The 11,386-nt window shown below is 24.6% G+C and overlaps 1 protein-coding gene across 1 annotated transcript in view; it reads left to right on the plus strand.

The window, feature by feature from the left end:
• The window catches only part of LOC142330576 (vesicular integral-membrane protein VIP36), a 59,303-nt gene extending 48,198 nt beyond the window's left edge, over window positions 1-11,105 (plus strand). Inside the window, exon 7 of the mRNA XM_075375961.1 lies at window positions 804-11,105. Coding sequence (XP_075232076.1) covers window positions 804-952 — 149 coding nt within the window. The 3' untranslated portion in view covers window positions 953-11,105. The remainder of the gene's footprint in view (window positions 1-803) is intronic.
• Window positions 11,106-11,386: the final 281 nt, after the last annotated feature.

Genomic DNA, 11,386 nt, shown 5'->3' on the forward strand with positions numbered 1-11,386 from the left:
CTTTGTGCATCTACTAGTCCCAGCTATGTTCCCTTAGTTGGTTTTATGTAGGGCAAAATTCATTTTTAACAATTTCCCATTTGTAAGAACATTTTTTACCTGTTCCTTCTAAGGTCATGAGGGTAATGTAAAAATGTTATATCTATAAGAATACTGTTTCTCTCATATAATTTCATGTTTAACCTAGCAGTGGAAACCCATAAGAAAAATAATTTTTCATTGAATTTCCACTTGTGGATTTTTCATTTTTAGAAAGAAAAGTGAGAACTAGGAAGAAAGAGAGGAACAAATTACACTTCCACATGTCAATTCATATAACAGCAGCAGTAATTCCTGGTACAAACATGACATTAAAGTTATACACTGTTCACGTAACTGAAATATTTTGGTTGTTCACATTCCAGTATTGTTATTTAATGTTAATTAGTCAGTCAAATTGGCTGACTAATTAAAATCTTGATACCTAACAATCACTAGCAGAAACAGTTAACATATACAGTAATTGCTTATAATTGTGTTATGTATAATTGCTTATTGTTTGTAATGTAGGTTCATGTGTAAATATAATGTTGATTGTATTGCAACTAGGAAAATATGGCAACTAAAATGCTTTTGTTGCCATATTATTTCATGATTTTTGAACTTACAGTGAAACTTGTAAATCTAAATTAAATATTTGGATGACTTATTTTGCTATATTTCTTATTCTTCAACATTTTTGAACTTTTCAAATTATTCAATAATTCAAATTAATCACATTTATTGTAATGCTATTATTTTATTCTATTTCATTTTTTTTACAGAACGAATTGAAGATCCCAAACCATCAATGAGTGGTGTGAAAACATTTTTTCTCATGCTTCTTGCTGCTATTGGTTTAATAGTAATTGTGATTGTTGGTGTTATGATGTATCAGAAACATCAAGAAAATGCTAGAAAGAGATTCTATTGAAGCTAATTACTACTGAAGACTTTTTTTAATAGGTTAATCAAAGATATAATTTAATGTACAGTATCTTCCTTTAAACTGATATTCTTTGTCTGAAATTAATTTTATTTAAATTTAATCATCTGCTCAATTTAATAAGTTTTCAACCATTTGTACTGTTATTATTGAACATTAAATGATGAAAATTTAATTTTTTTGGCATTATATGTTAAGACAAATTTTTTGAACATTATTTTTCAAAAATAGTTTTATTTATTCTGTAAGTGTTTAAATTTCATGTAAGTTAATTTCATCCAGCAATTTTAACATGCTGTCTTTCTATTTCCTTATAAATTAAATATAAGGTTGTTAAATATATAAGTGATTGAATTTATTCAGTATTCGTTTATTAAGTATAGTATCATTGTCAATATGAAAATGCTAATATTTTAAAAAGATTTTTTGACAGTTAATTTAAGCTAATTGGTAATGATAGGGTTTTATCATTTGATGGATGTATTAAATTCCATCAGTTTTATATAAATAATTGCTAGTACAGCCCGTTTAATCAAAGAAATATGGTTTTAAATTTGTTCTTATATATATATATATAGACCTCTCCACAGCATCTATTCCTTGCTGTGTCATATTCTACCTCCTACACACACACACACACACACATATATATATATATATATATATATATATATATATATATATACTGTAATTGTTGGTGTTATGATGTATCAGAAACATCAAGAAAATGCTAGAAAGAGATTTTATTGCAGCTAATTACAAGTGAAGACTTTTTTAAATAGGTTAATCAGATATAATTTAATGTACAGTATCTTCCTTTAAGGTGATATTCTTTATTTAATAATATATATATTTATTTATTTAATGCAACATTTTCCCTGTCAAGAAAATAACAGATTCTAAGCAATTTTTCTCTCGTTTGATAGGCTGGATGTTCGCTTTTAATTTAATGTGCACATGCAATAAATGGCAGCAAAGTTAAAATTTTTCGTTGTTAATTTTGAGACTACAGTATTAACTCTTATATACCGTTAACCAGTTTGTATCTATTTATTTTTATTTGTGTTTGCTTTCTGAAGCATACTTAATGTGAAACTAAGAGGGATGTTATTTCAGAATAATGCTTTTAAATTATTTAATATTGTTAAAGATTGATCAGCTCAAATGGTATAGGAATATTTAATATTTTACAGATTTATTTTATATTTGTTATATGTGTGCTGCATACCAAAATAAATCTTCAAAATTGTAAAAATAATTACATATAAAATTTTTATTTATACTTGACAGTATTTTTAAGTAAACTATACAAAGATGGTATGATGAAAAATAAGTCTTTAATTGTGCAGCAGTGGAATTACAGTGAATGCTGTAAAAAATCATCAACTTTGTTTTCAGTACTTTTAAGAGTTGGCATGCAATCTAGACGGATGCTCCGTTCTGAAATAAAATTTTCCATTGTACTGAAAAAATGAATTTATTGTATGATTTTTTTTTGTACTGTTTTCATGTGTAATCATTGGCTTTGTATGTTTACAATACATATGTGTCTTATATCAGGATATATCACTGACATATGTTTGCAGTTTTAATATTTTTTCTTAAAATGATTCCACTACACTTTAAAATGTTCCTATTTTTAATAAGTAAACTACATGACATCATTTTAATAACAAAATTATATTGATGTTTGAACCAATTTTAAGAATATGTTTTTAAAATTTTCACAATTTCTGTCACAGTCTATAAAAAATAATTATTCTTAAATCTCCAGTAAATTCTATTTTCATATCAGTTTTAATAAAACCTCTTAACTGCTGTAAAATGGTGTAGCAAACAAAGTGAAACATACAGCTCATTTATTATTCTAGAATCTTTGTGGAAACCATCCTCAGTTAGGTAAGGGGGAAAAACTGTTGCAGTTTACTGGGTATTTAAAATATTTTTGACTAATAGCAAAATTCTGTATACAGAGAGTTGTCTGCTGTAATAAGCAGATTTTTCTATAAATTGTTCACAGACTCACTTGTTAACAATTAAAGGTATTAGTTAAACTTTTAGCTTCTCTGATCCATAAGGTGGGTTAGCCCTGAGATTATTTACTCATCTTTTAGCCAGACATTTCACTATCGTTTTGTTCTTAATATATGATTAATCTCTTGTAATTTTTAAAATTTTTTCTTATGTGCTTTTATTCCACTGTAGATAAAGAATTATCTACAAACATTTGGAATTTACTGACTGTGTTTAAGAATTAAACCCCACTTTAAGTTTATATTTAATTTGGTTTTTATAAAACTTTGTTAGTAACATAATTGAATTTATTTATATGCCTTTAAAAATATATTTTGCTAAAGAAAAATTAAATCAGTTTTGTTTATATATATATATTAATCCATTTGTATTAATTTAGTTTTTATTTATTAATTGTCATGTTCACTGCTTCCCAGTTTTTAGTACTTGTATCACCTGAGCTGAAAATAATTTTTCTTTCTTATCAATCCTTAAATATAATGCATGAACATATTTTGTGAAAATTTAGATATACAATTTATAATTTAAAATAGATTTACATCCATATGTGGTTGAGACATAGTGCATAAAACTATATACTCAAATTTTATTATTTACTATATCAATATTTTTAATAAAGTAAAACATAATGTAATTATATATTAATTTTCTGTCATTTATGAAATTTATACACCCTATTGTTTTATTATTTCTTCATTGAATATTCTATAAATAAGAAAGTATATAGAATGAATTTCTGTTTCTTGAAAACAGTAAAATTTAGGACAGAAAGCTCATCACACTGGATGAGATAAAACCAGTACTCTAGAACAATATTTCCTTGATATAAAAGAAAAAAAAAATTATTGAAAAATTTACTAATAAAGTGGACCCTATAAAGTTTACAAGAACCCTAATTATTCTTACTTTTTTAATTTAATTTTATTGCTGATCGGTCTTTGTTAAACAGATATTATTAAGTATTCACTATCAGTTTTACACTAAAAATTCTGACAAAGGTTCCTACACTGATAAAATTTATTTGAACAAGTAAAAGAAGTTACAAACTATACATAGAAAAGAAAACGAACTTTTTTTTCAAAATAAAGTAGATATGAACTTGTTATAATCATACCAAAGTATGTTCATTTTTACCATACCAGGTATAATTTAAAAATATGTCATTCCTATTGTAATGCATTATGATACAGATAAGAAAATATAAGTTATAAAAGTATTTTTGTTGTGGTTTATATTGCATTATTATAACAAAAAATTGTTGCCACATAAAAGAAAATTAAAAAATTAAACATCTGAATACTTTTTTTTAAATTATAAAATTGCAGATTTATTGATAAGTATAAATTTAAAATAAAAAAATAAAACAAAAAAAAATTTTTTTATTGTAATAGAAAAGATTGTAGAAAAACCACAAAATGAACTCGTTAACAAACATCTTACCTTCCAGAATGCAGTATTTTAAATAATTTTGATTATAAAATTATTTATAATTATATAAGAAACTTGAGATGAAACTGAAAATACTTCAGATTTGGTTGGTTATATACGAAAAATAATTCAGAATGTATAAAAATAAATCTTTGCTTAGATTTAACTAAATATATTTTATTATAATATAAGCAAAAAAAAAGTAAATAAAGATAGTTGTATGCTTAAGTTTTATTATAGGAGAAAAAAATAAAATGGTTCAATAAAATAGAAAATAATATTTTATAGTATTAAAAATATAATAATGTAAAACGCTTACCTCAGTAAATAAAAAATTACTGTCTTAACATGAGAGTAACAGAAAGAATGTTAAATCATTTTAATTATGAATTGGCCAAATACGTGCATTTATTTTCCTAAATGTTAGGTTAATTTGACAAAGCTGTTTTGTTCCCACAAGATTGCCTAGAGAATTACCATACAGTGATAAATTTGTAAAAGTGACAGGATGTATTCGGAACAAATAGCCACTCTTCTGGTATGAATTACCCATGTCTTGAAAGCTCTTACTTTATGTGAGATACCTTGTTATCATTCTTGATCAGTGTTTAAATCAAAAAAGGGTAAATGCATTTTTTACTGCTGTTGCCATTTTAAAAAAAAGGTTATATAAATAATGTTTTAAACAGTTATAATTAGTGCAGTTTTAAAGAATGCTAATAATAATTTTTAAATTTAAGATGGAACTTGAACAGTTTCACAGAGATGTGAAATACAGTCATTTAAAAAGTAAACACAACAAACAATTATTTCACTTCCAGCCAAGAAAATTGTTCCAATACTTTCTGTTTTATTATAAAAGTGAAATTGTTCTTACTATTTACATTTTCAGGTTGCTGAGTTTTTTGTCTTCATTTAATAAATGTTAAAATATTTTGCAATCCTTTTCATAATCTTGATTTTTTTTTAATTCACAATAAAGGTAAAATAATGTAACACATTCAAGTTAAAAATGACACTGTTATTTTGGTACAAATTTTAATTATAATTAAAACAACATACTTTGTGTAGAATATTTTCCATGGTTCACTTAGAAAAACCATAAAACATACTTACCACTTTTAAAATAAACTTTACTTCACATTCAAACTTCGTCTATTTTAATTCTGCATATATCTTTGGAGATTTTAATTTCTGATCACATAACAAGGGTCTGCAATGAGATCCTGTAATTTGCCCAGTTACAATAGATCAGGTAATTTAATTTAAATCCCTGTCAAAAAGACCATGGAAAACAAGCTAACCACTGCAACAAAGATTTAAAAAAAAGAGAAAATTGATTTTTTAATTAGTGGGGTAAGGTGATTATTTATTCATCATGGTAAAGCATAAATTACGTGAAAAGTGTTTATTTATTTTAGTGATTGTGATAAGGTTTAGTTTTTTTTTACTTGTTGATGGGGATATTTTTGTGAAAAACATGCGCTACTATTATTGCAGATCAATCATACAATCGCTGCAAATTGTTGAACTACCATTTAAATTGTATTTAGGTTTTCAGTATTTCAACTCAGTGTTGTAATAGCTGTGCCTCCTTCCTCACCTTCAATTTTCCATATAAGCAACTAATGGTAAAGTATTCACTGTTCCTTTCTCATAAAGAAATGTGAGCTAGGAATTCGTTGTCTATCATTATATTATAGTTAAGTAACTTTCATATTACCATGACTTCTTTACTTCTTGAAAGTTTATTTTAGAAATGGAGGAGTAACTTTCAACTTGCTTCTTCATCTTATGACTTACTTGCTTGATCACTTATTACCTTACTTTTCATAGAATTTGTTGTGCAACTGGTTTTCTTAAGGCATTTGTCATGAGATGATTGAAACATGGTGGTGTTTTACTGCTATTAAAAGTTTTTATTAATATTAAATGTATGATTTTTCCATAAAAGAAACTTTATCTTAATTTTAAATGAGAATTGCTATAAAATAAAGCATATAATGCAGGTGATAGTTCATTAGTTGACGCCAACTGGTTGGTCCTTCATTTTTATTTGTTAAAATCCTTACTACTAATTGGGTTTGAGTACTTCCTTCAAACAATTTTTATAATCTTGTGTTTATATTTTTTGTCAATCACTGTTACTGCTCAAGTTCATGGTTTGCTACTTTTCCAAAATTAACTCTGACTGACAGAGTGTGCTGGTATCATTGATAGCTATATTTATTGTTTAATTACAGTTAATTAGTAATCAGAAAGTGTTACAAATAAATCATGCTCATGAAATTATAGAGAATTCTTCAGGTACAGTTTTTATAGAAATATTTAAATATGATGATTTTTTTTTTAACTAATGCAATTTTTGTCTTGTGCAATATTATTTTTAACTAATTCCTAATATTCCATGTAATATTCTTACTTTAAAATTTACAGGTTTTATAAATATTTTATAATTTTGAAATTAGCAAATTTTCTAAAAAAGCTTAATTATTACTATCCTACTAACTTCTAGATTATTTTCTTTTTTATTTTGTTTATAATTGCATATTTTTATTAAACTTATCAAAATCAGTGGTTCAGTAAAAATTATGTAATTGAGCAATGAAAAATATTACAAAACTGGTTCATAGAGAGTAGTGTTAGGTGTCTGGTTTAATAGATATTTTCTTTTTCTTTGAGTTAATTTAGTTTGTGTGTGTTGTTCTTATATTATTAAAGGATCACCATTAAAATTCATTTTTAATTCCTTAGATTTCAGAATAACACTAAAAAATGTTTTAAGTGTATTTAAATGAAAATTTGTTGAACTAACAATTATAACAAGTGAGTATTATTTTTGTAAATATTTTCTAGCAAGTTAAATAAAACAGTTCAGCTGTTGTACACTCCACTGATTCCTCCCTCTTATGCCAAAATCCATCAATCTGTGATGCATGCACAAAATGATGTGGTATTTTATCATATGTGCTTTGCAAATTTAAATTTTCATCCCATAATGTTTATTGTGTTTAATTTTTATTAAAATAAAGAGTTCTTTTGGGACTGAGCTATTCCATTTTTATAGTACCTGTTTTACCTTTACTTACATAGTAATGTATCTTTGTTAATGCTTTATTGCAATCTAGTCGTATCCGTTTCCTAACTAATTTAGCTTTTACATTGTATAATATTAATAGATTTATATTCCTAACATTCAGATATTAGTAGCTCTTTATCTATTAAAAATTGAAAGGCTGAAAGAGTTTGTCAAACTGTTATAAATAAATATAAATATATATATTTTTTTGTTTAATGTTTATATTAATTGTATTAGTTATTTATTGAAGAAAATATATTAACATGATTTCCTTTACTTCATACAATTTTTTTTAATTTATTCTTTTTTTAATGATGATGTATCTCACAAAATAACTACTTGGAATTTTTTGATGTAACTAACAATCTTTTTTAACTTTTTTTTACAATTACTTCGCTGAGTAATTTTTATTAGTTTTTTTTAGAAAATTTATTAAAAAGCTTGTTTAATTCAATAGAGTTATATTGTTTGACTGATAATTCTACGTTTTAATTGCTGGATGTATTTATACATTTTTTTCAAGAAATGAATTCATGAAAATGAGGTCACAGTAATTTTTTTTTAACTTTTGTGTTGGTTTAATCAAGGAAAATAAATAAGATTTTATTTTAATATTATTCTAAGATACTTAGGTATAAAATTATTTTAATGTAATTAGAAGAATAATGTGTTATTAAAATTTTTATTTTCTTATAAAAAAATTATATTTGTGTAATGGACTCAGACATTTCATCAGGTTACTCATTTTTAGTTTTTAAGGTATAAGGGAAATATTTTTTACCATATTGTTTAAATTTGTGTCTGTATAAGTACTTTAGTAGGTTAAGTTCATTTATTGATCATCACATATCTTTATATTATCTTACATTTTCTTGTAGTTTAATATATAGCATTAATTCACTATCTGAATTGGATTAAATCTTCTGTAAATAAACATTGTATAATTGCCTAAATTAATTTTTTTTCTGAAAATGAATTTGAGCACAAAGAAGTAATGTCTAAGCAAAATCTGAATGAGGAATGAAAAGTTTTCAGGCTTTAATGTTTTAATGCATATCTTATAAAATTTCAGATTCCATTGTGTTTAAATTAATTTTAGGGTTGCAGTTTGTGTATTATAATGTTAAATTGTTAAAGAAATTTGTTGATATAGTTTGTAAAGTTTGCCAGATCACTATTTATTTATATGTAATTTTTTTTTGTTGAAGTTTATTACTCCCTCAAATTCATTAATTACAGAAAGAATCTACTTTATAGAAAATAATATTAGATTTTAGTTGGGATTTTCTGAAGGTTTTAGCCAAAGAATCAAGCTGTGCATTAAATTATATAATAATTCATTATTTATGTGAGGAGAATCCGTTAGACTGAATAACATTATATTACCTACATTAAACAGTTAATTGGCAAGATATTCTGTCAGAGGCATTACCACTCTGTTGACCTCCCAGGCAGAGTGGTAACATCTTTCATTAGTAAGATTCTGGATTTGAATCTTTATCAAGATTGTCATTCTTTATACCTATAGAGTTCATCTTTCAGAAAAGAAATATATTTATTTATTTGCCTCTACAAATAAATAAAATACTTACTGTTGTTGGTTGTAGTTAAGGGAAAACATTAATCTATTCGTTTTAGAAAATTCTCATATATTTTTAGTTCTCATTTTTGTAGTTAAATTTTTTTTGTATGTTTAGTTTAATTGAATTCTTGGATATCATTTTTTAAATAAAAATATTTTTAACAACTACAGCAGTTTTTACATTTGTATTTTTTTACTACATGTGTAAATAATAATATAGAAAAATCACACACTTATTAAGATATAGCATAACTAAATTAAGAAAAATTAGATTTTTTTAATGTCACTTAAATCTAGACATGTCAGAGCGAGTGCAGAATCAGTTGATTTAATTCAGCATGGAGTAAAGTTTTCATACAAATAACATTTTTGAAACTTATTTATACATAATAGTAAATACATGAAATTATTGAATTATTCTTTTCTGTTTATAAAGAAAACTTATTAGTAACAGAATAAAAATAAATATTTGTTCATAGATATATTTGAACACAATTTTATTTATTAACTGTTTCTTATTGCAACTGCTTAAACAGAAAATGTCATTTATAAGATTTTTTAATTTTCATTTGTTATATATGTGTTATGGAACTAAAAAAAAATTATTTTAACTATTTTTATGTAATTCTATTTAAATTCCTTGAAATTTTGTATGAATATATTAATGATTCTACCCTTAGTAACATTTTAAAACTGTTGTAATTTATTAATTTACAAAATATTATGCATTGTATAAAATCAAATTATACTACTATTTATTCAACATACTGAAGTCTTGTACACATGCAGCAATTTATCAACATTGTTTTACATATGTGTAAAGGTAATGTAAAGCTATATTTATTACTTGATTATTTGAAGTGGTTTGTTTTTTTATTTCTTTGTTGTTCTTCACATACATAATTGTTCCTTACATCTATTGACCAGTTTTATTATACATTATACTTGTAATGTTTTTCCTGAACAAGTTGGCAAGTTTATTCTGTTTTACTCATTAAACAAATTTATTTTATTTTTGTTTATTTAAATATTAACAACAGGCTCTTATACTATCTTACAGTTATAAAATTAATGACTTTGGTAGCTTGTGAAAAATGCCATGCCTGACCAGGATTTGAACCCAGGACCTCTGGATGAAAGGTCGATATGCTATCACTGTGCTACTGAGATCGACGTTAGATTTTAATAAAATTTATCATAGTGTTATGAATTTAAGAAAGGGTCTATAAGTAAACTTTTAATCGGTAAGCTTGTAGCTTTTAAGACCAATGTAAATTATGTGTTTTGTTTTACTGAGCAATCTGCAGTTTGATAATTTACTGTACTATTTCTGTACTTTCTGTTGTTATATTGATGTAATTCATTAAAAATCTACTACAACATGAAATTATCTTCAGTTTAAGATTCTTTCTAAATTTAAGAAAATTATTTTGATCATTACCTTGATCAGCCATTTGGTATAGTGATCAACAATTCCTGGTAAAGAATTTGTCTGGCCTTTTTTCATCCATCTGATTTATTATTAAAATACATGTTTAAAATGATGAATAGTAGTATATCAGGTACACTACATCTTACTGATCTCAAAATAATGTTATGTAGCTATGTAAAGAGTTGTTCACTTTCATTTGCTGTCACCCATTGCTTAAAGCATTTTTTAAAATATTATTAACATTTTATATTAATTTGAATAAAAACAAAAAATAAAACTGAATGAAATAAAACAGGATTGATGAAACTGATTGATTTATGTAGGATATTTTTGGAGTATCAAATGTTATCATCTATTTCTTGTAAATATGCTAATAATATGTCTCTTGATTTTTGCCAAATCATAGTACTGTTTTCTTTAATTGGAATTTTTGAACATATTAACTCTTTGTAATGTTAAATTTGTATATAATTTTTAGGAGGGAGTAATTTATTCTTGAATGAATGTGTATGTGTTTTAATATTTTTAATGAATTGTTATTTGTATGAAAACAATTATATTTTGAAATAAATTTTGTATAGGAATACTTTTTTAATATTCATTTTTTCATAACCAGTTGTTATAAAAAGAGAAGAGAATTTTCAGCTAAATATGTAACATTAAACATTCCAGCTGTGGAAGTATTAGTATGTGTTTAATATGATTATTGATATGTATTGTGTTATTGCTTACTATTACAGGTGTGTATCTAAAGTAAGTTCCCCTCCTTTTTTTCTACAATTGTTAATTTAGACTATCCTGGCTGATTCCGTATCTATTTTGGACATAAATACTACTATTTTGGACATAAAAGTTACTACTTTTTAA

Source organism: Lycorma delicatula, chromosome 1 (assembly GCF_047948215.1).
Source record: "Lycorma delicatula isolate Av1 chromosome 1, ASM4794821v1, whole genome shotgun sequence".
NCBI classification, from domain to species: domain Eukaryota; kingdom Metazoa; phylum Arthropoda; class Insecta; order Hemiptera; family Fulgoridae; genus Lycorma; species Lycorma delicatula.